The sequence below is a fragment of the Cebidichthys violaceus genome, unplaced genomic scaffold (assembly GCF_023349555.1).
Source record: "Cebidichthys violaceus isolate CVI_PGR_0920_01 unplaced genomic scaffold, fCebVio1.0.p SCAF_8, whole genome shotgun sequence".
NCBI lineage: Eukaryota > Metazoa > Chordata > Actinopteri > Perciformes > Stichaeidae > Cebidichthys > Cebidichthys violaceus.
This window is the reverse complement of record NW_027176964.1, coordinates 13539461-13565870: the sequence shown is the minus strand read 5'-3', so window position 1 is coordinate 13565870 and position 26410 is coordinate 13539461. Positions and strand designations below refer to the sequence as shown.

The 26410-nt window shown below is 39.7% G+C and overlaps 2 protein-coding genes across 2 annotated transcripts; one reads left to right on the top strand and one right to left on the bottom strand.

Moving 5' to 3' along the window:
- Window positions 1-182: 182 nt before the first annotated feature.
- On the top strand, window positions 183-2499 carry LOC137865982 (transmembrane protein 14C-like). The gene is made up of 4 exons (XM_068701593.1): window positions 183-468; window positions 954-1055; window positions 1125-1212; window positions 1321-2499. The coding sequence occupies exons 1-4, from the start codon at window positions 393-395 to the stop codon at window positions 1376-1378; spliced, it is 324 nt and encodes a 107-aa protein (XP_068557694.1). The 5' UTR covers window positions 183-392; the 3' UTR covers window positions 1379-2499.
- LOC137892610 (serine/threonine-protein kinase MAK-like) lies at window positions 1840-25977 on the bottom strand. The gene is made up of 13 exons (XM_068737890.1): window positions 25805-25977; window positions 7139-7193; window positions 6551-6672; window positions 6368-6447; window positions 5539-5671; window positions 4893-5064; window positions 4556-4723; window positions 3680-3961; window positions 3426-3592; window positions 3248-3357; window positions 2523-2636; window positions 2074-2151; window positions 1840-1970 (listed from the first exon to the last, which is right to left on the bottom strand). The coding sequence occupies exons 1-13, from the start codon at window positions 25975-25977 to the stop codon at window positions 1840-1842; spliced, it is 1785 nt and encodes a 594-aa protein (XP_068593991.1).
- Between the last annotated feature and the right edge of the window lie 433 nt (window positions 25978-26410).

Sequence of the window (26410 nt, the reverse complement as noted above, 5' to 3'; positions counted from 1 at the left end):
TTTAACGGATATATTCAAGATACTCATGAGTAGGTTACGAGGCTTCACTTTTTTATTTTCTTTGTCACTGTTGAAGACGAACGAGTTAACTAAAAATGAAATTGGAAATGAAACGTAGCGTGTTTATTTTGAAAGGACGCCGGAAGTGAGAACATTGGGTGAATGTTAGGAAGTTGCTCTGTAGGAAACGGGTGCTTGCTTAAAGTCGTTTCAAAATTCAGTTAAGACTGTTTCCGTTGTTTTTAGTATGTGTTGTATGATATTTTAATGGTTAAAATGATTAAGATTCTTTGTTGCCATGACTAACCAGACTGTGGTGAAGTGCTGGTAACTATTCCTCTTAATAAACTGGTTTAGTTACCTCAGCAGCAGACAGTTCCTGGTTTCCCGACATGGCTGTAGACTGGATTGGGTTCAGCTATGCTGTTCTGGTGTCGGCAGGAGGAATCATCGGTTATGTGAAAGCAGGTAGGAGAGAGATCCACCGACATCTTTTATTTATATTTAATAGCTATCTTAACTGTACAGAGGTGGAGGAAGTAACGTCATTCAGATCTGCAATAAGTAAAATACCTGCATTGAACAGGTTGAGTAAAGGTATTAGCTATCATCGGGAAAATAATACTCAATGCAAAGTAGTCTCATATGACTGATGTTATGTTATAGATTGTCAGTACTCATGCATTAATCTAAAAGCAGTGGTTTACTGCTGGTTGAGGTGGAGCTCATCTTGAACTAGTTTACACTGGTCTGCAACTAATTATTATTTTTTAAGGATTCATCTGCTGATTGGTTTCTTGATTTATATATCAGTATTTGTTGAAACACTTTTGGATTCATCTTTATGATCATTTAGGAGGTTTTGTGGTGCCGATATAAAAGAGGTGGTCAAATGTATTAAATTGAATTCAACGCTTGATTTCAAAATAAACCCATGTGTTGTTCCTCCACAGGCAGCGTCACCTCTCTGGCTGCAGGGCTCCTGTTCGGCCTGTTGGCTGCAGTCGGTGCTTATCTGGCATCTCAAAATCCCAAGAATGTCTGGCTTTCACTTGGTGAGCAAGTCTAGTTTGGTAAACTGTGACCGTCCACACGCAGCTTTCACTAACACGGTTTCCCTGCAGGCACCTCGGGAACTCTGGCTGTGGTGATGGGACTGAGATTCCTCAACTCCTGGAAGTTCATGCCAGCTGGTTTAATGACTTTATTAAGGTAACACACCGTTAACATTTGCTTTAATAAACCTGAGACAAACAAAATGAACCAGTTTACTTTTCAGTCCTTTTTCAACCGTTTCCTGATTTAAATGTCTCTTTTCAGTGGACTGATGCTGGTGAAGATCATCGCTGGAATGCGAAACAAACTACATAAATCTTGAAAATATCTTAATATACCTTTTTGTTATACATACAAATATATTTTTTACCTGAAAAATTTATAATTTGTGCTCCCACATACACAATCATTCCCTGTAATGTGACTTTCTGTTAATCTGGTTCTATAAAAAAAAAAAAAGTAATCAAAAACTAAAACATTTTTTTTGTACAGTTAGGTGATGTTTTTAGTTTGTAAATATATCAGCTGCTGTAAAATAATAAATTCACCCACTTAAATGAAAAATAACTTTAATTCTAATTTTCCTAAACTGTTATAAAAATAAAAAATACTGACCCTAGAGGTTATGGGACACTAGTGCAAAATTTAACAATATTTAATAGCATGGCAAATGTCACAACAGACTAGCAGGAAACACTTCTCCTCTGAAGTATGTATTTCCTGGCTAAAGTGCAGTGGGAACTTTTCCCATGAGTCACTGGTGGAGCAGAGCAGACTGCTGCTCTACTGGTGACCTCCGTATTTGGTGGTCCAGTCGACTCGTCCGTGCACAGGCTGGATGTTTGTGCTCCTTGTAAAAGTGTTATTCCCTGTAGCGCTGGGATTCAGAGGTCTGCTCCTCCCCTCTTCGTATTCTGGGAAATTATCAAGGGAGAGAAGGAAAGTGTTTGTCTTGGAAAGCGACGTCAAGCTGCATGTCTTGTGCTCATAGGGCTTTTTAAATACGTATATATATACCTTCATTTGAGAGCTGCAGTTTATGTGAGGTGGTGTTGCTCTTGGATGATTTGATTTTTGACTGATCTCTTAGATCAACTACGAGATTCACAAAAAGAAAGTGGGTAAAAAAATCAGGTTCAGAGACATCACACTGAATCAGATCAGGTTCTGAACGTTCTGTTTGAAAAATCCTTGAAAGCTCCTTCATCAGTGACAATCCTTTCAGACTCTCCTTAATCTTTAAGGGAGGTATTGACTCCTTTCTAACTCCAGGGGGCGTTTTTCTTCTAAAGTATGATGGAAGAGAAAGTTAAATACTCATAAAGAAACTGCACTCAAAACACAAAGATTTAGCCTCCAGTACCTTCTGATCCGTGTCTGATTGGTGCCAAGCAACACTGACTCAACCATTGTTCTTTCTGAGAAAATAAAACATAGAAAGTTTTCAGTTTTCAGTTGTGACTCACCAGCAGAGATGCCTCTTTTTGGTGCCGGTGCAATCCTAGCTGCTCCTGTTTCAGTCTTCTGAAAAGCTGACATGCACGTCTTGTTTGGGCTGTTGGAGTTGCTCATGAAGGAGTCTGTGAAGGACAATGAAGAACAAGATGTATGCCACTCCACTGATGTCATTGCTTACAGTTACTTTTTAATCGCTCCAAATGACAGCATGGGTAGAGTCATCATTTGCTTTTTGTATAACAGTTTTTCCTCATTTCAGCACTGAAGAAATAAAAAAACTGGTCTCATTTCACACTGATGTTTTTATCAGTGTGATGCTGTAATTAGCTGCTGTAGTCCCAAAACGAGAAGTTGTTTTTCAGATTTATGGCTGAAAAGAACGACTCTAAATTAATTCACTGATAATCTTCTTTCACTGGTTTCAGGCCACTTTTTAACTTCACATAAATGTACTATTCATTTCTTAATTTTTCTCAGTTTTTTTTGCATTATTAATGGCTTTTATTTTCAGTGTTCAAAGTTTTTGGCAAGATAAATAAAGTAAATTTAGAAAAATGTAAATTAAACACTCCTTCGGGAGGCAAAGGAAATCAAAGGTATTGCAGAGGTCAAGGAAACTGTTTAGTGTGATTTTTGTGATCCAATGATATATATATATATATATATATATATATATATATATATATATATATATATATATATATATTTTTTTTTTTTTTTTTTTTTTTTTTACCAGGCAGATGTCTGGACGGCTGCTTGGCTGACAGAGTGGTGGAGTCAGCTCTGTTCAGCCCGCTGCTGCTCTGCAGCTTTGCTCCTGTGTTGTTCTTTGAATCTGGAAATCTAAACAACAACATATTGTATTTTTTTTTTTTCACAACATCTTTTACATGAGAATGAAGAAGTCTAACCGACAGCTGGGCCCGGACCGCGCCCTGTCCTTCAGAGAGCTGATAAACACTCCAGCGTCAGCGTCACAAATGTCGACGGACTTGAAAGACGTCTGTCCCCATTGACGACGTCCTGTCCTTACTCCAGTCGTGCTGGTCTCTGCTCTTGTGGGAGCTGCTCTTGTTTGCTTTAAAATTAACATACAAAGAGAAAAACAAGTCCCAAGAAGGTCTCATTGTGAGATGTGGTAGCTCTACCTGAGTGATGTACCTACAGCATGCCAGCTCGTCGGTTGCCTGTTTTTCACAAAGCTGACAGGTTCCCGCTGCCCCTCTGTCACCACGGTGGAACACATAGCTGGGTTTGTGCTCGGCTCCTTGATATCCTGAGGCAGGAGTATCTGCTGAAGGTGCTGGGGGAGAGACTGGCGGCAGGTCTGTGTCCGACTTGGCTCGCTGGACTCTAGGCCTGTCTTACAGAGGGACAGAGGCTTTGTTTCTGCTTCCGGCTTGGACATCTTTGCCTGGCCGACATGGAAGTATGAATACTGTAGAGCCTGGAACACAAACAGTACAAACCAAAGGACAAATATCCTCAGTTTTTTTTTAAATTTTAGCTCCAGATTTAGATCAAATAAAAAATAAAATAAGCCATATCAAACTGAAAATGCAGACATGAAATATGACAAGAACAAGATATATCTTGCAAAGGACTAATGAGACAAACCAAATCTGCACATTTCTCACGCTGCTACAGGCTGAAATGTAAAATAAATTCATAAACATGCGGAGCACAGGAAACTTTTCATAATTTTCAAGCTTCAGTAGTAGTGGAAAGGTTTTCAAAATGATTCGTGTCTGCCTCTTGAATGATGCCAGTGGAGGTGCATTGCCTCAGCAGTACACATAGATGTCAGGTTCGGTATTACAGTAACTGCAAAGGTAAGCTGATTGATTCCCACTTGGGCCTCCAATGCTAAAATTAGATGCACTCAAGGTATTTAAAGCTGCTAAGGAAAAAATCGTTCGCCAAAGGACGTGTGTTACTCAAAACAAACACTGCCACCTCAACGGTCGGTTGTCTTCACTGTAACCTTTTTATGTTTATTCCTACCAATCTGTGTTCAAACTTAATGGGTTTTTGAATGTACCTGAGCGGCACTTGGTCTTTTTTTAGGGACCCACTGCAGCATGCCCGTCATCAGTGTGATTGCCTCGTTGCTGGCATTGGGGATCAGAGATCTGAGGCTGGTGGGGATGCACTTATCGAAGCGGAACTTCATCGAGGTGGCCAGGTTGTAGCCCTCAGGCCAGTCTGACTGATGTGGTGAGACACAAGAGAAAGCAACGAGATAGATTGATGTTAGCGCCATAGAAAGGCAAGGGCCCAAGCAGAGAGGACGTCCCCATGATTTAAGAGATACCGGTTGGTTACATCCACGGCGACAGCAGAACCATAACACATTACACCTTGTTGTGATGGTTAACCTTCTTCGGCGTTCCCAGCACCTGGCAGATCTTGAAGATCTCGTCCACATCGTTTTTGCCGGGGAACAGGGGTCTGAGTGTGTAGAGCTCCGCCATGATGCATCCCACGGCCCAGATGTCGATGGGTGAGCTGTAGGAGTTTGACTTTAGCAGAACCTCTGGGGCTCTGTACCTGTCAGAACAGCACGGGAGGATATTTATGGAAAATTTACATACACTAATTTAACTGTACTCTTCCTAAAATTCCTTTTTGTTCTGTTTTTTTTAATCTTACACAGAATAAATGTTTGTGTCTCTCATGAGCAACTAATGAGAGCGGGTTGGGTCAGTCAAATTACAAGCATATTTTTTCACATACCCCTGGTGGTATCTGTCCATGTAGATAGTATTCGTTTTTCATGTGAATGTCTGTCTCTGAGATATCTGCTTTCATCCCAATACAATAAAAGTATATTTTCTTTATGGTGCTTTGTCATAGCAAAGGCAGCAAATCCCAAATCAGATGTCATATAGTATGACGTTTTAGTTGATAGCAACAGGATTAGTACACTAATGTTATTATAGCCCCAATAATCTCAACGTTGAGGACTCGTTTTCAGGAATCACTTGTACATTGCTCTAAACTTGTAGAAGAAATTTGTCTCACCATCTTGTGGACACATATTCAGTGTAAGGTGGCTGCGAGCAGATTTCTCTGGCTTGTCCAAAATCAGCAATCTTAACCAGCTCTGGGCCCGTGCAGAGCAAGTTCTCCGGTTTCATGTCACGATGGAAATACCCTGCAAGACACGAGACAGTCAACTAAACCTGTGCTGATGCTGATGTTTGTCTCGATTTTGCATTATTTTCTCAAACAAAAGAGTTGCACTTTACATGACTCTATTGATGCATACCACAATTTGATCCGATTTTTTAAGATGTGAAACACAGAGTTAAAACATCTCTGACCAAATAAAAAAGATGTTTTATCCTGACAAAGCACAGTCAAGCCAAGCCTTGGAAAGGAAAAGTGAAAGACAGCAAGAGTCTCTCTATGCAAAAATGCTAAGCCAGACAATACTTGGAACAGAATGTTCCTTATCTCATTTTCAGAAAACATCTTATCTTCCCTGGCAGCGACAAAAGTAGTGAAAGACAAAAGAAAGAAAGAAGAGATAAAAATAAATACACCATCAACAAACAAGCATGCCTTATTGAACTGGGAAAGACACCAGCACCCACATGCACTAAAACCAGTGCTGATGGAAGAGCGATAAAAGTTGAGCTTCGGTACCACTCACACCTCTCCTTCTCACAGGAGAAGTGAGTCATATTTGGCTGTGATGCCTGATGTCTTATGTCCACATTCATGTGCTTTTTACCTTTAGTTTCGTTGTTTTCTGTTTGCTCAATTATGAACTATATATATACCAGGACAGTGCTTACAGCTTGAAAACACAAGTTTGTATTGAAATGCCTCGCTGGAAGTCACCTACCATGTTCATGAATATAGAAAAGTCCCTGTAATATCTGAGATGTCATTTTTCTGACGACTGAGTCAGGGAACAACTTGTCTCTGCAAAAACCAAGACCGACACATGATGACTCAATCTGACCCAGATAATTGCAGAATTACACCAGAAGAAAATAACAAACGTTGCTGTCGGATTTGTTCTTACCTTCCCTTCATGAGCTGATTGAGGTTTTCTTCCATAGGCTCAAAGACCAAGTAGAGGTAGTTGTTTTCTCTAAAGACTTCCTTTAGTTTCACCACATTGTCATGGTTCAGCTTCTTCAGTGACTGACATCCAAACATATTTAGGAGACACATACAATAGAATCATTGAGAATCAGCTCATCGTGTAAGTTCATAACCTTAAATACTTCAAAACAGTGTTTTTGAAGCAGACAACTTCCCTGTTTGAGTTAAGACTAGATATACAGTAGGGCTAGGACTAATGCTCACTTATAACTTAGTTTATTTATAACTAAAATGCTTCAATAATATGTTAATATACCTATTTATATGGTTAAAAACAGCAGTGATTGAACCTTAAAATATCAATTATACATGTATGTGGTATATATTAGATATACTTTGCTTTACTAGTTTACTACAATACATGACTGTTGCAAATACAAGCAGAAAGATTGGTGGTTTAAAATGATCATAATTACCAAATATGGCAGTTATTGCTTACATACTGTATCTAAAAGCTGCTGTATCAACTAGTGGAGATTTCTTGTTTGACAATATCTATTCTCACCTTCACCTCTCTTAGATTCAAACACTCATCCCAAGAATAAAACTTACTCTTCATCCTGTTGGGGAAACAACAGAACTTGCGTTTTCTTTCAATACACATGTGTTGGAAAACGTTAAATAAAAGCCACTGTATAATACTTCTTGCTCTCTTTATGGACTATGGGCTCCAAAAATGTTGCATCACTGTTGTACCCATTATAACAATAGTAGATCTCTATGTAACATAGTAATATTTAAAGGTACAAGATTGTAATATTGTGCATGTGTAACCTGTTTTAACCTTTCTTCTTTCTTTTGTCTTAAACTCCAGGAGCAACACTATGCGGTGTACTTTCACTTCTGTCATCAGTAGTATCAGTATACATTTACAAACAGTGCCTGAAGCAGTCTTGTAAAACATTCATTATTACATGACTGTAATGTAATTATTTCTTGCCAAAGATCTGAAACAACTAATCCTTTAAATGTGGTCTAAAGGCAAATAAGGATGTTATGACAATATACTGTGTAGTAGCAATACTGACAATGCATTAATAATTCAAATGTCTGTGCAACTGTTGGTCTTTAAAATGATCCTACATCTTATTTACTCTAAAATGCCTACACGTGATGCACACCAAGGCATCACATTTGACACAAAATGTTTTCTTTTTCATTTGAGGATGCAACATGTTTGAGTCTAGAGCCGTGAAGCATATTGCAGCGGTCCCTCAGGGTTTAACCCTTTAAGCCCTAAGCCTTTTTGTAGGCCTCTCCTCGATTTTTGCAACCCATAGTTAAGAGAGTGATTTTCGTCTAAATATAAGGTGTATTTTAATAGTTGTTATAGTGTAGAAAGCTGACACTTGTGAAATTTGTTCTAATTTGTAAATATCAGTATATATGTTACTGGTTAAGAGTACATTAAGATGGAACACAGCACAAATTGAAATTCTTTATCTCCGACTATAAATTAATCCAATTTTCAATTTGCAGTGATTTCAGCCAAGGTCAACCAAAATGTCATTTGGTTCCAAGCTGTTCCATTGTAATTTTATAGAGTATATAATTATATATTTCACTTCTTTTATGACTAATAGTGTTCAATCTATCATATGCAGAAGTTTGGCATCATTTAGAGAGCCTGGATCCTCTCTGAGCCTGTTTATGTCTGTCATCCATGGGATTTTCTCATCTGGCTTCCACTCCAGGTCTCCTAGCTCAGCCTGTGGTTGGTCGATTTCAGTCAATGGGCCCGCCTTAGAAGCGTCTGAGTCCTGGCTATCTAACAAACGCATCGTGATTTTGATAGACAGAAGCGTTAGCCAGTAAGGAGTAAAACAGTGGCGCGTCTGTGTCGAATGCTCGTGCTGTTTGATATTTCGGTTGCCTATGCTAACCGTTAGCTTTGTTATGCTAACTCGGAGAAGAGCGACTTATGGCTAGAAATACGTGATTTTGTGATAAATATTTTATTTGCGTACACTATTTGTGTAGAATGGTGTTTGGAGTGTGTCAGACTGTCTTGGATTGTTTGTTTTAAGCAGATTTTGAATTTTTTTTAGATTTTCTTTTCTTTTTTTCTTCATATTCATAATTACATGCATTGGTCATTTTTGGACGGTAAAGACCCAGAATCGGGTCCGTCAGCCATGATGTCTATATAATATTTATGCAGTTAACATATTGCACACGAAGACGAGGCTCGCTTGGATCACATTCCAGCATCAGCAGCATTTGTACTTGATTGTATTGCTGAGTCTTTCTTTGCCTCCTTTTGTAGTTGAAATGTTAAAATTTCATCTCACATAAACACTTGACTCCAGAGAGGCAATTCATTTCATACATTCTTACGTGTAAAAGGACTATAATCAGACAAACGCTTGTGTGTTTTTTGGATGCTTGCTGTTTAGTTTGCTGCTCCTGGGAGCCGAAGCCACCTGCTGGATTCTCCTGAAGCACTAATGGGATTCAACAAACAGATTTGTGAGCTGTTGCAGGCTTCTGAATAATAAATAAACGTTTCCTTCGAGCTTGACATCAATTAAGATTTTTCTTCTGTTGCCAATTAAATACTTTAGTTTAGCTGATTAAATTAAATACCCCCCACCCAAAAAACAACAACCAGTTCCTCCAATACATACATTTGTTTCAATGTTTAAAATTGGAGCAGCATCTCTGTTGAGGTCATTCATGAGAGGAATGTGTTCACAGCAACTTAAAGGATGACGTGTTTCATGGGTAGAGAGGATGAACCTGATTACTCAACTGAAAACAAACAAGTTCATTCTTGAAGTTGAAAGAAAACAAGATTGGCAAATTATGATTGAATGGCTTCTTGCAACATGAATTGAATGCACGTGATGGGCCTAACTGGTGGGATGACTTGGGGATGTCTGGGTCCAAGTATCCCCACCTCCTCAACACAACCTATATGTGATATGATTGTAGATGATCCACCTATTCTAAAATACTGTAGATTTTGGAATCTCAAAACGTAAGTACAGAGGGCAGGGATACCAGTGATACCAGTGACACAGCTTAACTACGGCAATGCGTTTGATCTGCTTAGTGGGTGTGAGAAAGTGATCAACTGTCATTTGCTTCTCTCAACTGTCAAAAGGAGCTGTTTTCAGACAGGTGACACCAACGAGGCTTCCCAACAAGGTAAACCTACCTGAATTTTAAGTATTTGAAGAATATTTTCTATGGACATTTCAGTGAATGTGTTTGTTATCTTTTAACTTTGGGTTGTTTGTCCAGTTAGATTTAGCCAAAAAGGGCTTTGCTGATTGAGAGAGCGCTCGTAGAATTTAACAGGCGATGACGATTATGTCGCTTGAAATTTTCTTTTTAATGGTTCAGAGTCAGAAATGGCCGTAAACATGCACAGACTTTACAGCAAGAACTGACAGCTTTGGACCAGGTACACTTGTATGATACTATCAATGCAGTCTAGCAATAATATCAGTGAATATAAATGAGCTTTGGCTTCTTGTGTGAAAAAACACAAAGTTTAATTTATTTAGTAAAACCTTATTAAAACAAACCTGATCTGACAGTTTATTTTAAATAAAAATCAGAAAAACCATTAGAAATATGGAAAAAATCCAAACTTGGGGAAACGACGCAAGACGGGACGGATGTGACGTGTTCTAGTTGCCTTCCGAAAGTAGTAGTCCGCCATCTTCAACGGTAAACCACGAGGTCTAAAAAAGGCCTGTCCTCCACATAGAGCTGCAATTTTCAATCTAAGGGTATATAACCACTGACATGGTAAGGTTATTGGTGGTAATGGTGTTAAATAGTTGTTCATAGACTTACTGAAAAGATAGCTGCGATTCAAGATGTGGATATTTATATCGTCGCCGAACCAGCTAGCCTGTTAGCAACGTCTTTGTTTGTTGTTGAGCGACGTTATATTATCTATTCTTTTAATTAAAGCGTGACATATTGAATAACTGGCGTTTCAAGTTTTTTCGAAAGTTCATTTTGTGACACGGAGAGTTTGATTGCAATATCTATGTTACGCTCATCTGACGGGCAGGCTTCCAGATGGAGTAGTGTGATTTGTGATTAGACTTTCTTCTTTGCTCATTTTGATAACTTCATTATATATATTCATATATATAGTATATAAATGGGCCTATGAATTGTTGTCAAACAACAAACTTGTAATTCTGATGTAAAATGTCATTGCTCTGCAGAGACAAAATATAGACGAGGAGGAGATTCCTCTTTCGGTGAGTATGTTAGTCTCTTTTGTCTTTCATGTTGTACAACGTATCACACACACACACACACACACACACACACACACACACACACACACACACACACACACACACACACACACACACACACACACACACATTATAAATATCTGTGACTACAAACTTAATGTTTTGACCATGGACTATTATATATTAAATATATTTTATATTATACAGTAGTAAAATAAATATCTCTGTTTATTACCATTCTCTTCTTAGGTCCAGTGTGAGACCGACTCTACTGGTTTGGGTCCAGTTGTGTTCTCTGGTGATCTGACTTATCATTCACCTTATGTAAGTACATTCACATGTTTTTTCTTGTGACGTGTTACTATTCTAGCGTTTAGCATTGTGGGGCTATATTTGAATTTGAAGTTTGTTTGCTGGGTGTTGACTGGGGATTTCCAAACTGTTACCTCTCTGGAGCTCTGCCCTCCTGCAGCTTCTTCTCTGCTTCTTAGAGACTGTGCTTTAGTGCAAAGAACCAAGGGGTTCATTTTATCCTATTAAATTACAAATGAAAAAGCCAAGCTGAATGTAATTTAGTTTGGGGAAACAACGCGAGACTGAGGTGGCGTGTTGTAGTCGTCTTCCCGTGAGACGTCACAATCAGGAGTGAAGCAGTGACGTAGTAGAGTTTGATTACAAAATTCATGTTACGCTCATCCGAAGAACAGACTTCAAGAAGCTTCTAAAATTCAACACCTATAGCCGTCGTATCAAATTCTTTATGTAGTCAACATCATATTGGGCTCTGAGGTTTATTTTCTGTGCCTTCATTTCAGATGTGAGTGGGTACGTTTGCTCAAAAGATGTGTGCTTTGTCTCGTAGTGGCGCTTCACATTCCCGCTTTTAATAATCACCACGGCCTCTGAACATGTGAGACACTCTGGTGTTAAACTGTCCGTAGGAAGAATCATCAAACCAGAGTCTGTCCATTCTTGTTAAAGACTGGTCTCTGTCCACGTTTCTCTTTTTGGAGAACGCCATGTGAAATACCTTCTGTGACTGTTGGGTCTCCCTGAGCTGGTTAAAATAGATTAGATGATGATAATGATTTGACTTTCTTCTTTGCTCATTTCATAACTTCATTCTATATATTCATATATATATATATATAGTATATAAATGGGCCTATGAATTGTTGTCAAACAAAATGTCATTGTTCTGTAGGGTCAAAATATATTCAAGGAGGAGCTTCCTTTTCCGGTGAGTATGTTAGTCTCTTTTGTCTTTCATGTTGTACAACATATCTGACACACACACACACACACACACACACACACACACACACACACACACACACACACACACACACAGACACATTATAAATATCTGTGACTACAAACTTAATGTTTTGACCATGGACTATTATATATTAAATATATTTTATATTATACAGTAGTAAAATAAATATCTCTGTTTATTACCGTTCCCTTCTTAGGTCCAGTGTGAGACCGACTCTACTGGTTATGGTGGAGTTGTGGTCTCTGGTGATCTAACTTATCCGCTACCTTATGTAAGTACATTCACATTAAAATCAACATTGACGGTGGATTTTTCTTGTGACGTGTTACTATTCTAGCGTTTAGCATTGTGGGGCTGTCATTTGAAGTTTGTTAGTGTTCTGTTCCCTGGTGCTAGCGCTGTTCTACACGCCTCACTCCACCTGACATTACTTTGAATGTATATTGAAGATGTAACTTTCCCACTGTTACCTCTCTGGAGCTCCGCCCTCCTGCAGCTTCTTCTCTGCTGCTGATGATGATGTATGTCCTTGTTTTTGATCCAGTCTCACACTGTTTATTAGGACTTTTTATTTTACTCTGTCACTTGAAATGTAGTGAAGTACAATACTTGTGATAGAAGGTACTTAAGTAAAAGTAAAAAAAAGTATCGGTACAGAAACAAAACAATTTGTTTCAGGAACAAGAGTATTTCATTTATTTTACTTCCACCCTGCATACAAAATTAAGATTAGAGGAACGTTTGAAATTGCATTGTTCGTTTTCTAATGACCGTTCTGATTTAGCTTGCTGTCCGCCAATGTACCACCAACCTTCAGGATGACAACCAACAGCCTGAGGGAGGGAACCACCAGCCTGAGGGAGAGAACCCCGAGTCTGAGGGAGGGAACCACCAGGAAGCCACGGTGCAACACCTGGTAATTGAAGTTACTCACAAGTCCGGCAAAAAAGCAACCAATTCTTAGAGACTGTACTTTAGTGCAAAGAACCAAGTGGTTCATTTGATCCTATTAAATGAAAAATGAAAAAGCCAAACAGTGTTATCCCATTTACCACAGGAGCTGGTTTTGACATAGAGAGTTTAGACTGGTCTGTAGGCCTAGTGTTAAGGAAGTAAGAAGAAGCCAGCTAAGGAAGGAGTTTGGAGAGCACAAAAACAAAAGTACCTCTTTATTTGGTCTTTGCTTCATTGTAGTTCATGTGGAATCACGTTGTTACTATTATGAGGCATGATATGAACCTGTGATGCAGTAAAGCTCAGCTGGGAATAAGAAGTGGGTATCTTAGTCCTGGTAGTTAGTTAGATTTCTGTTCCAGCGACAAACCATGAGCTAATCTTCACCAAGTACTTTTAGTTGTCTAGATGAAACCGTGAGAATCTTCTTTGTCACAGTCACAGGGGCAATTTTGCCAAAGGACAAAACAGCGTTGGTACGCTAGAGATCCGCATCAGAAAGAGCTCCTATAGGTCACTTTGGAAGGCGATGGCAAAGTTTGATGTCGTTGAAGTATAATCAGACTCACAAGTCGGTCTCTAAAGGCTTCACTCAACCAGAGACTGAAGACTCCTTGTGGCCCCGCCGTGCTTCCCCACATGTAGATAAACGCTTGCGATTGGTCCGTTTGAATCCAGCACCTGTCAGGGGCGGTTGGTTTGTTAGCGCCCGTTCTCGACGCCCCTTTAGCAACTTTGCATTTGGATCATGAATCACTGTTTGTGTACGACCGCAATACTACGTTATAATGACTTGATTTCTAAGTGGACATACGATGAACAAGAGGCCACTTATGATCACATAGAAGGGATTCTTGTTGGATATAATTAGATATGCTTTATGAATGATTAGAGCAGTATGCTGTATTATGGAAAGTGATACAAAGCAAGGAAAGTCAGTTTTCTATAAACTCAGTGAAGTGATAGTATGTTGACAACACAACAAACAGACGTAAAGCAGCTCAGAGCTGCACCAACACATTCATATCAGTTGATGATTATTCTTTATGAAGAGTAAACAGTAATGCAAGTCAGCACACCAAACAAACTCTATGAGCACATTGCACATCACTTCATCACAATCTCAATGTGTCTGATACCCCCCCACGACTCACTGATGTGTGCTGGATGATAATTAACTAAAAATAAAATACTGCATAACTCTCACCTGCAGTTAATAATTTACATCCCGAATACATTCTGCACTACATGTGGGCGGTGTTTTTGTCACACTTCATTTGTATACATTAATATGCATTAGATGTCAATATGTTTGGTGTGTTCATGTATTCAGCTGGAGGAGACCAGAGGAGGGTAGGAGTAAAGATAAGGAGAGAGTATTACTCACCATCACCTTCTCTGATCATATTTCTATCTGTCTTTTCTGCTCTCACCAATGATGTCGCTCATGTTTCCTGTTTCTCTTCTTCAGGTGGAGTCGGAATGGTCCATGGGTGGTGAAGACACTCGCTGGCTTTATGATCTCAGGTTATGATTTATGGCCCAAGCAGCCAACAACGTCGGGCCCTCAAACTGAGCTACAGATGAAACACTTTGTCTGTAAACAGAGACTGAAGTCTGTAGACATTTCAATAAAAAGCCTGTAGCTGAGATCATGCTACACTGAAAAAAATGTTGTGTTGGATTTACTTAATTTTTTTTAAGTAAGTGGTTGCATGAAATAAATTGATCTAAATCCAGATATATATATATTAAGTTGATTTTACTTAATTTATATTCATAATTTTACCTCAACTATTTTGAGTAAAGTTTACTCACTATGTTCATGTTCAGTATACTAAAATTAATTATGTAACCTCAATTACTATTTACCTGTTTTGTTTTTGTAGATTCAGATCAATTTAATGGTTTAATTTCTACAAACTAAAATTAAGTTTGATCTAATTAAACATTTTTAGCTATTGCTAGTATCTTAACTTTCAATAAATTCCATGTTTACACAAATGAAGCAAACAAAATACTCACTTTTTACAACTTTATTATCTTCATTACCAGCAATGTAAATCAGTACATTTACTCAAGTATTGTACTTATATAAAAATACAAGGTACTTTAACTTTGCATGAGTATTTCTATGTTCTGCTACTTTCCACTTCTCCTCCCCTACATCTCTGAGGTAAATATTGTATTTTTAACTACATTTGTCTGAAAGCTTTAGTTTGTTTTCAGATGAAAATAAACTAAAGCTCTATTGTACATTTACTGCACAATACTTTTGATTGTGCAGTAAGCTGCATCTCACATTATAGAAAATGTTCTCCTTCACCTCCAAACCAGAAATAATGCAAACAGAGTTCACATGAACGGCTGAAGAAATCCACCAGTCCAGCACTGATTTTGGTCTTTGGTCAAAGTACTTTGAGGGAAAGCAAGAGCACTTTCTGAATGACTTCATGCGTTCAGTGCGTAGGTGACTCCTGGCCTCATTGTAAGGAGCTCGGGCTACAGAGCCAATGTTGTCCAGAATGATTACTCCTCCAGCATTAATGTCAATATTTTTGGTGTGTTCATGTATTAAGCTGGAGGAGACCAGAGGAGGGTAGGAGTAAAGATAAGGAGAGAGTATTACTCACCATCACCTTCTCTGATCATATTTCTATCTGTCTTTTCTGCTCTCACCAATGATGTCGCTCATGTTTCCTGTTTCTCTTCTTCAGGTGGAGTCGGAATGGTCCATGGGTGGTGAAGACACTCGCTGGTGTTATGATCTCGCTATTTATGGCCCGAGCAGCCAACAACGTTGGGCAGCGAAGGCCCTATTGAAATTCAAATACACAGCAATGATCCTCTAAATACCCTTCTAACAGAGGTTTGCTTAGTGTTTAGATTCAACTACTTGACTAAGTTTGTGTTGGAGTAAGAATATTTTTGTTACGTAACTGACATTAGTAAAGTACGTAATAAAACTATGATGACTTGGTTTCACAAACTGAGCTACAGATGAAATGCTTTGTCTGTAAACAGGGACTGAAGTCTGCAGACATTTCAATAAAAAGCCTGTAGCTGAGATCATGCTATAGATAAAGTGACTGGAACAAAGATAAGGGTTGTAGAAGTGACACAACACTTCATTTTTACCATATATTGGGGAATCGCTAATTTAACTTCTAAGGTTGCTTATTGGTGGCATAAATTGTGAAAATCTATGTTCTCTAAAGATAACAAAAGCTTAAACTGGGGTTACATCAGCCTAAAGTTGTTCCTGTTCAATTCTGGTACGTTGTTGTGAAATATTCGGAGGGAGGGTATTGCAGTTTTACATCAGTCAAGGATGGAAGATTAGTAACGCTGCTATACATTAAACCTACATCCCAGTAATGATTTAATCATGAATCTCTATTCATAAATATTAGACCTAGACTCCAAATAGTTTTAGCATTCATCCCTGCTCATAAAAGAAGTTTCATCAGGGGAACAAGATGGCTGGGTGAGAGTTCTCTGGGAGGTCAAGGCACAAACAGCAGGTCGTCTAAAGTGAGGTTTCGTGCTGGAGAAGCCTATGATTACGCATATGATTTATGGAGTCCTGGAGTAATAATTACGAATCATTAGAGCTCCCACGATGACACTCATCCGGTCCAGAGAGGACCGGATGAGTGTCATCAGGAGGAGAGCGGATGCTGGCAGGTGAGTGCTGGACTGCATTCAGGTTGGACCCGTTAGTGTGTGTAGTGTCGCTGGAAAGATGAGGAAAATTGAAGTATGATAAATACAAGGATGACAAAATCTTAAGTAATAAACCTTGAAACTGGTCACCACCTTGTGCCTGGATAGACTCAGAGCACTCAAACTGATTCATGAACTCTAAGTCCGTCATAAAGGTTTCATGAGCCCACCTTTCAGAGAAGCATCCCATTGGGAACTAGAAAATGCATTTCCTGCTGAAAATGCGTTGGAATGCTGAAAGCTGAAATGAATTGCAAAAACATTGCTGAAAATACAGAAATGAGCAACTACCTGTCTGAAAAATGTTGAAGCCCGAAAGCATTTAAACTGCACTGCTGAAAACCCTTCTAGTTGAAACGTCTAACTATGGTGTCTGTAGCTGAAAGTATGAGAAAGAAGAAGGCTTTGAAAATTGAAGAAGTTTAACAGGATTTGAAGATTTTCTCCATAGATATCTTATTCAAAACAAATTGCAAAAAGCTTAATAATTCAAAAATGTAAAGATTATAAATATGAAAAGTCATATCACTCTCTCCTGAAAGAGCTGAACATTTTGATATTCTAATGGTTTCTGTGGCTTAAAAAATGTCAGCAGTAGTGATATTTGTAGAAGTTGTCGTAGAAGTATTGTTTGAAGTAGAAGTATTAGTAGCATTAGAGATATTTATAGTAGTAGTAGAAGTTGTAGTTATAATAGAAGTATTATTAGTCGTAGAAGTATTAGTAATTCAAAGAAGTAGTAGAAGTAGTCGTAGTAATAGCTGTAGCAGTGGTTGTTGTATTTAATATAACAGTAGTAGTAGTAGAAGAAGTAGTAGTATTAGTAATAGTAATGGCAGTATTTGAAGTAGCAGTAATAGCAGTAGTAGAAATACTAGTAGCATTCATACTAATAGCTGTAGTAGTATTAGTACTGGTAGTAGTATGAATAGCAGCAGTAGTAGTAGTAGTAGTAGTAGTAGCAGTTGTAGTATAAGTAATAGTAGTACTGGTCGTATTAGCAGTAGTGGTAGTAATAATAGCAGTAGTAGTAATGGTAATAGTTGCAACAGCAAAAGTTGTAAAAAAGTTGTAGTAGAAGTAGTATTAGTAGCAGTAGTAGTAATACTAGAAATATTTGCAGCAGTAGTAGTAGTTGTCGTAGTATTAGTAAGAACATTAATTATTTCAACAAAAAAGCCTCATTTTGAGCTTAATGTTTAAATATAGTTAATCCATGGGGCTTTTATTTTGAAAGGGTGGGGCTGGGTGGGTTAGACAGGAGGAGAGGAGACTGAATCATAATGTTAGATAAACACAAACAGGTTATTAAATGACAGGCTTCATCAAAAGCATTTCAGTTGGAATTCATTCGGTGGGGCTTGTACTTTAAAATGGTGTGTGAGTGTGTGGGGGGGTCCTCTAAAAGTCTCTAATACCTGAATGACTGTATAAGAGATACACACGCAGAGAGAGAGACACACACAGAGAGATAGAGAGACACACACAGAGAGAGAGATACACACGCAGAGAGAGAGAGACACACAGAGAGATAGAGAGACACACAGAGAGAGAAACTACTACCCGGCTGTTGGATCCCTCTTTGGTCATGTGTTGTGATGCTGAGCGGTGAGCTCCGGTGAGGTAGAATTATACGAGTATTGTCTCCATAGATGTCCATGTCCTCCTCCACTTTATATGGTAATGCTTTCTAATACATGAGACCAAACACACAGCTTTCCGCTGTGCAAAACCTCAAAGCCATATTTTAACTAAACACAAATGCAATTTGACTTCCACCGAAAAAAAAAGAATCTACAAATCTTGAGTAAATATCTCCTTCTGTCTGTCACTGTCTGTCCCACTCAGGGGGTTTCAGTCCGACACTGTTCTGGAGGTAAACATGCACAGTCTACATACTCAGTATTTACACATATATATATATATATATATATATATATATATATATATATATATATATGTGTGTATATATATATATATATATATATATATATATATATATATATATATATACATATATATACATATATATACACAGTCTCTTTGCTCCTCCTTGTTTACACTGCTGTGTTTGCTGGATTGACACGTTGAGAGGAACTACAGTGCGTGTTTGTCACATTCTAGCTTCGATGTGTTTCTCATAGTAACAACAGAGAAGCTTCCAGAGATCAGGACTCCAGTCCGCAACTTGGACTCAAGATGCACTTAATACGTGCACACATTGATTTTAGACTTGACTTCGTCTTCACTTAGACTCGTCCTCAAAAGAGTCTGACACGGGATTAGGACTCGTAAACAGTCTTTATTTTACACTAAGCTAGCGCATCCTTTACCGCTGTTGATGAGTGTATTCTGTCATATGCCAAGTGATCCAGAAATAGAGATGAACTAACTAAGACAATTAACTAAGAGAAAAAGTAGTGAAATGTGTGGGCAGCACATGCACTTGTGACTAAATACTTGGACTCTAGCTCAGAGACTTGAGAAGTGACTTGACTTGTGAACATGCTGGCTACTCAGGAAACACTTGCTAAGTTGCTTGTTTCATTTGTGTATAATGCTTAAAAACGATGAAAAACCAGCATGACGATCAATTCCCTTTGTCTCTAGTTCCGCGTCTCAAAGTGGTTCAGAGGAATGTGGATGGAGGAGGAGGATCCGGCTGAACTACTGGATCAGAAAGGCCAGATGGGAAGGAGAGTACATGGAGAGCTCTTTGGGAATTTAAATGAGCGTAGGGGATTTGCTCCTTTGTTTTTCCCCTGACATCGATGCAGACTCTTATACAGACGGACGAGGCTCAGCAAACGCTCACCTAATCTGGGAAACACACACACGCACACGCACACACACACACACACACACACACACACACACACACACACACACACACACACAGGCTTGTTGTGAATGGCGCTGAAGCCCTTTGTATTGTTGTTTCTGCTCCAACATGAGAGGCAGCTATCCGTCAAAGCTGCTAGGTTGCCCTGTGCTGCTTCAGAGGACGTTTTGATGGTGTGAGAGAGCGCTGCAACAAAAAGACCAGAGACAGACTGAGAACAAGGAGCTCGTTTGGGCAAATTAGTAGCAATGTCTTTGTCAGAGATAAAACTGAACAAAGTAGCCAGAACCGCCGGAGCACCGGGCTCGTCTCTGTCTCCCTCTCGTCAAAGACGTAGTCGACTGTCTCTCCTATTCAATGTCTCCTTTTGAAAGTGGGATTGAGTGAAGGAGGGAAGTAGGGAAGGAAAGAGGAGAAGAGAGAAACTTCAGGGGATTCACAGGCCTTATGGGATTACAGGTCTTGGTGCATAAACAGGCAGCAGCAATCATTTTCAATACGTATTCAATATCATTCTTTTGTTTTTTCTGTCTCACTTCATGACACCAGCTGGACTGATGAGCTGAATGTGTTTTCAACAGATTCAAACTGCTGTTTGTGTCCAGTGCGAAACCAAAAAAAACAGACATTTTTATCACGTCAGTCGTGACGTTAGTTGCCTAAACCTAACTTCTTGTGAACAAGGAAGTTTATTTTGAAAAGACACCATGCATGAAACGAGGGGAAGCTGATACCTGCCACGTCCAACCCGTATGCGTCACAGTGTGAAGTGTAGGCTACATCCACACTATGTTATAAAACCAAAACCATCTCCATCCAGACTAGCATTTTAGTGCCATTTCACAAAGAGTCTCTGTCCATAGTACAACGCCCTGAACACGCTGGTCACATGACCGGGGCTGGTAGCGCCGCTGGACATGGGATTGTTGCAAAGCGCTGGAATATTAGCTTGCCTACCGCCGACCTACCTGTTGACAACAAGGTCAGCAACGTCACCGGTATCCATGTTGAAGTGAACCACTGGTGGTCGAGGCGTGAAGATCACGTGTTAGGGCCGTGGCGAATCAGGGAAGGTCACGTCATGACTGTTAAACATAAAACAGAAAGAATGTGGGTGTCTGAGTCATCGCTTTCAAAGGTCTTCGTTTCTGTTCATCCTGACTAAAACTGCTTCATCAGCATTTTCAAAGGTCCATGTTTTAGGGGTTCTTAGACGCCGGGTTTGTGTGGAGGTTAGGTAAAGGTATATTATAAGGAACACGTAGTGGTGTGGATGTAGTCTTTGGGCCGCTGTCCAAACGTTGGCAGTTGACCAGTTTGTTGTGAGAATGTGTCGGTAAAGCACATAATCAACCTACTATTGTATAAAGATTATAACAACAAGCACCAGGTAGATGTCCACAATGAAGCAAGAAGGCTAAAGAATGGACACTCAGAGAAAATAATGCTAACACTATCTGGCATGCAGTAATACCCAAGCTGTTTTTCAACAGCAGTTAGTCTGCAACCGTGTTGTATAATTACACTGGGTCTCAAGCTAATTTACTCTGAATGAACACATCCCACTAGCCTCTTAAACCCGGTGTAATGGTCACCAAATAAGCCTCAATGTTCCAGGGCCCTGTTAACTCAAATATAGCTTTCCTCCTCTGCTCCACGGCAGTAAACAGCTGCACTGATGGTGCGTTGGTTGCTTGAGGTGAATAAATACAGAGCACTCCAGCAGCTGAGCAAATGAAAAGTGCAAATTCCCTCGAGAATTGTTGTTGTAGTAGCAGAGAATCTGTCTCGTGTAGGTTTGAGCTTGCATCTTCTGCCTGTGTGTTGGATCTGTGTGTCTCCTGCTCGGATCTTTGATTTTGATGCAGACATAACAGGAGCCTGGATCGTGAAGCGAGTTCATCTCGGTCTGGTTCTCTGTCGGGCCTCACTAAGCATATCATTGGATAACTGGAATCATAAAGCTGGTTGTCAAATGTTCGTTGGTAAATTTGGTTTTTTTTCTGATGTTAATTACAATCATCATCTGAAACCACAAACTTCTGAACCCCCTCAAGGATGCCGGCTTTCTCGGCCGACATTAGTGTCTTTCAGAGTCTATATGACACCAGATTCTGGTGAGAATACGGGTATCATAGGACTCTTTATGACCCAGGACCTCCATTTAGCCAAATAACACACATTTTGGAGAAAGACACATTCACAAGGGGCCCTTGACCGTTCACCTCCAGATATGTGAGTGAAAATGGGTTCTGTTTGTACCCACGAGTCTCCCCTTCACAGACCTCTATGACAATCCCATTCATTATTGGGCAAAAAACTGTTTACATGCAGTATACATGTGCTATTTTGACTATTCTAAAAATAGTGTAGTTGAATATTTCTGCATACTGGGGTCCCTAAACAGGCAAGAAAAGCCGAGCCTCTTGTGAATCCAATGAGCCTGATTGTAAGTAAAGAAAGTAAGTAAGTAAGTAAAAGGTATTTATAAAGCACAAAGTGCTTAACAGGAGCAGAATTACAAACATAAAAAACACAATGTGACCATATAAGGACCAATAATTTACATTAGGAATGCACAAAAAACAGAAAGTACAAAACTTTCGTGGTTTAAAAGCAGGCCTAGGACATGAGTTGTTACCAAACAGTCTGAACAGGTCTTGAGCTGGTTTTTGAACGAATTCACAGACTCAGCAAACAGTACAGGCAGATCATTCCACAGCCTTGGTGCTGCTGCCTCAACAGCTCCGTCACCATGGGTCTTAAGACAGTGTGGGGGACAGACAGAAAGTTTAACATGTTTGACCTGAGAGCGCGGCCGGGTGAATAAGGGTGAAGTAGTTCAGCCACATATGCAGGAGTGTGACCGTGTAGTGCTCTGTAAGTGAGGGCGAGCATTTCAAAGTGGACCCTAAATGCTACAGGGAGCCAGTGGAGAGATGAGTATGGGGCTGATGTGAGACCGTTGATGTGTCCTAGTGAGTAATCTGGTGGCAGCATTTTGGATGACCTGCAAACGGTTAAGAGCAACACTGAGTGACGAGAAAAGTGTGTTACAGAAATCGATGCGTGAAGAGATGAAGGCGTGAATAATCATCTCAGCTGTTGATACAGATCTCAGTTTACTGATATTTCTCAGGTGGAAGAATCGTGATCTGGACAGCTGTTTAACACAGGGGTCAAATGACATGGAGCAATCAAAAATAACCTCTACACAGGTTGAAATGGGCAGCAGAGGAGAGTGGACTAGTACTCTGCTTGATCGTAGGGACAACTTCATCTGGTGCAATAACTAGAACCTCCATTTTGGTGCCGTTGAGTTGTACGCCGTTTTCTGCCGTCCAGTCTCTAATAGCATGTACACAGTCCAGGAGCCTCGTTAATGAGAAAGCCTCACTGGGTTTGATTGACAGATGGAGTTGTATGTCATCTGCATAAAAATGGTAGGACACATTATCATTTTTTATGAAGGTAACAAATAAAGGGAAAATAACAGAGGCCCCATAACCGAGCCCTGCAGTACGCCACAAGACAGTGGAGAGGTAACAGACACACAATCACCCACAGAGAATAATAATAATAATAATAATATAAAAATAGTCTCCAGAAAAGGAGCCTTAATAACACTAATGGGCTGTCACTGCTCTGCATGGTGACTGTCAGGAGGCGTGCTCGTTACCTCTTGTACATGCCTGGAACATGACGAAGTTGGAGATTACTGGGTTTACATTGAGCAGCCCACTAATGCTTTATGAATAGGCCGTTAGATTGTTTGTGGGGGTGCAGGTTTTTAATCATAACACTGCATTTTGAATAAGAAACCCAGGATAAAACCCAGTAATGCTTTACATGTACTCTGAGGGAACAGAGTATACTGTATATTCTGTTGCATTTGTAGCATTTTTTTTCCATGACATGAAAATGGAACTTTTTCTTATGGATATGAAGAAAATTTGTGCAGCTAATGCATTTTTTGCAGACCATTAAAATGTTTTGCTCTTTTTTTATTGTATCGCTTGATTTATGATCATAAGAGACTTGACATTCACCATAACCTGCTCCACATATCATTCACAGTCTGACTGAGTGCTCCGCAGTAAAACATATAACTGTCACACCTGTATGTCAAGTTGGGTTTTTGTCCTGTCTCCACGTTTGTTTTGTGACTTCCTGTTTTATTTTGGAAATTAACTCTCCTCTCGTTTCAGGTTCCTTGCCCTTCCTCATGTGTCACCAGTCTGATTGTCTTCCCTGATTCCTGATTGTCTCCACCTGCTCCCCCACTCCCCTCATGTGTACTTATAGTCTGTGTCTCCCCTTGTCCTGTGCCAGTGTGTCATGTCCTTTTGCCTTGCACACCCGCCTCATGATATCAGCAAATCCAAGCCTGATTATTGTCTATCCCGTTCTTGTTCCTCGTTTCTTGTTTGTAGTTCTTCTGTAAGAGCGACCTTGTTTTGCCTTTTGCCATTTTGATCACCCAGCTCTTTGAGTAGAATCAGAGCTTTTTTTATTTGTAACATTTTGCCTTCCTTGCGAAGTGATTTTTGGTTTGGCTTTTGCCGTTTTTACTTCACTGCCCTCTGAGTTAAACCGGAGTTTTTTAGTTCTGCTTTTTGAGTTTGTTTTCCTGCCTCGCCAACAGAGGCTTTGTTTCCAGGGATTTTCCTGAGTTTTTTGTTGTAAATAAAGGATCGTCAGTGAACCTTAACATCTGCGTCCGAGTCCTCATCCAGAGTTCCCTCCGTGACAATAACATCCACTGTAAGGTGCAGCTGACTGTGAGAGACTGTCGTTGTAAATGTTGAATTGCTGGATATTAAACGGTCTTCAACATTACGAGAGCTACTTTGACACGATAACGTTCCACTGAGAGTTAGTGTGGAGGATATTATAGCCACGGGGGAGTGTAATAACTCTGTGTTCACTAAACTTAAGTAAAACAGCCAACTTGATAGAAGCAGTGACATTAAAGATCCAGACTGAAAAAATTAGTCAGGATGTGGTATTACCATTCATTGTGATTATGCATGCCTGGGGTCCTTTTTCAGGCAGCATAAACGTTTTTGAAATAGCAATGCATTGTGGGGGAAGCTCACACGTTTGCCCCAAATAACAACAGGAGGTATATGATTTAAATATGTGAATGCTTACTTAATTCAGTCCCCTCCCCAACACACACGCACACGCACACGCACACACACACATTCCTACATTACCAACAGTGGACTACCACGTCACTCCAACTAAGTGTGGACTTCTGTTTCTGTTCATTTTGCTAAAACAAAAATAGAATAGAATACTTTTAAGGTGTTTTCCCAGAAGTTGGTTAAAATAAAAAAATATTCACCTAAAGGTTTTAGACATGATTTTTAGTATATTTAAAACATGACCATGAGATAATGTCCCCTGTTGGCTCAGGAGCCCCTATTGGATAGGATTTAAAGTGCACACACACACACACACACACACACACACACACACACACACACACACACACACACACACACACTAAATGTATTACATCAAGCAAATACATCGGCAATGACACATAGAAAGCAAATGTGTGTTGCCGTTTTGTTGCAGTTCTTCATAACAATCTGCATGCTAATACTACTACAACCTTTAACATTTGGTGTGAATTGTTATCACTTCTATTTGAGCAAGCAGGTCTATATGATTTAGGATTACAGCTGCTTTAACACAAGATGCCACAGGTTCCCTTATTGCTTTGCAACAGAACCACAGGAGAGCTGGAACTGCGCAACTTCTCAGTGTCAAAATATGAAACATCAGTTTCACAAAAGTAATCTTAAATTTAGGGATGTGAGATTAAAAAAAAGTCTACACATTCAAATCTCAGTATGTTAAATCTGGGGTGTGGAGTGATTTGGAAACTGAAGTTGTGAATATCACTTGCCTCCATAAACTCCTGTGATGCACGACATTTAGCAGCTCCCAGGTTTGAGTGTCACACATTTATTTAAAGAGAACAAAGTTTTTCTTTTTCATAGTAGTTAGTAATTATACCGTATACACAATCTCCTTTGTTTCAGTGATTGATTTTTAACTTAATCAGCCTAATGCTTTGAGACAAAACAACACAGTTTGTCCCTCAGGCATGTTTACTGGAGCCACACTCACCTCTTTATAGCCACCTGCTCCCCAGTGTCATTGCTCTTTCCCAGGAACACGTTGCCATACATGCCGGCCCCCAGCTGCTTCAGCGTGGTGTAGCGGTTCATCGTCCACAGACAGCCCTGCCTCTCAGTCACCGAGGAGCCTTGACAGTTCCACAGGGTCAAACAGTTGGTCATCGTAAGCACAGTTACATCCCTTCATAAAACACAAGGGCACATCCTTTACCTTTCTCTCTGCAGAGTGGCGATGAAAGAAGGTGGAGGTTTACCTGGCGAGGGAGCGTGGAGTTCACATGCTGACACATTTTATAAGGTGTGATGGATTTGTGATCTTGCAAACCTAAACTACATTCATGAATTTGGTTCTGAATCAGAGGACTTTACCTGTGTTGTCTAACACTGATCACATACAGGTGAGCCAGTGGTTTTGAGGTGTGAGAATGCCATTCGGAGGATGCTTTTGACCAAAGAACCATGAACCGGCTGTTCACAATAATGCTTGCCTCCTGCTTTTCTTTTACATCCAATTAACCCACATTTTCCAAAGACCTAAGAGAACACAGGGCCGAACTTGAACAATAATTAAGAGTTCTCTCTCCTTGTGACTTTT

Excerpts from the sequence above, each read along its gene's own strand:
- LOC137865982 (XM_068701593.1), top strand. The coding sequence starts at position 393 with ATGGCTGTAGACTGGATTGGGTTCAGCTATGCTGTTCTGGTGTCGGCA. Across the intron at positions 469-953 it reads CATCGGTTATGTGAAAGCAG|GCAGCGTCACCTCTCTGGCT; the intron begins GTAGGAGAGAGA and ends GTTCCTCCACAG. Across the intron at positions 1,213-1,320 it reads GGTTTAATGACTTTATTAAG|TGGACTGATGCTGGTGAAGA; the intron begins GTAACACACCGT and ends GTCTCTTTTCAG.
- LOC137892610 (XM_068737890.1), bottom strand. The coding sequence starts at position 25,977 with ATGACCAACTGTTTGACCCTGTGGAACTGTCAAGGCTCCTCGGTGACT. Across the intron at positions 7,194-25,804 it reads GAGCAGGTGGCTATAAAGAG|GATGAAGAGTAAGTTTTATT; the intron begins GTGAGTGTGGCT and ends TTTCCCCAACAG. Across the intron at positions 2,152-2,522 it reads AAAAAGAGGCATCTCTGCTG|TTGATCTAAGAGATCAGTCA; the intron begins GTGAGTCACAAC and ends TGAATCTCGTAG.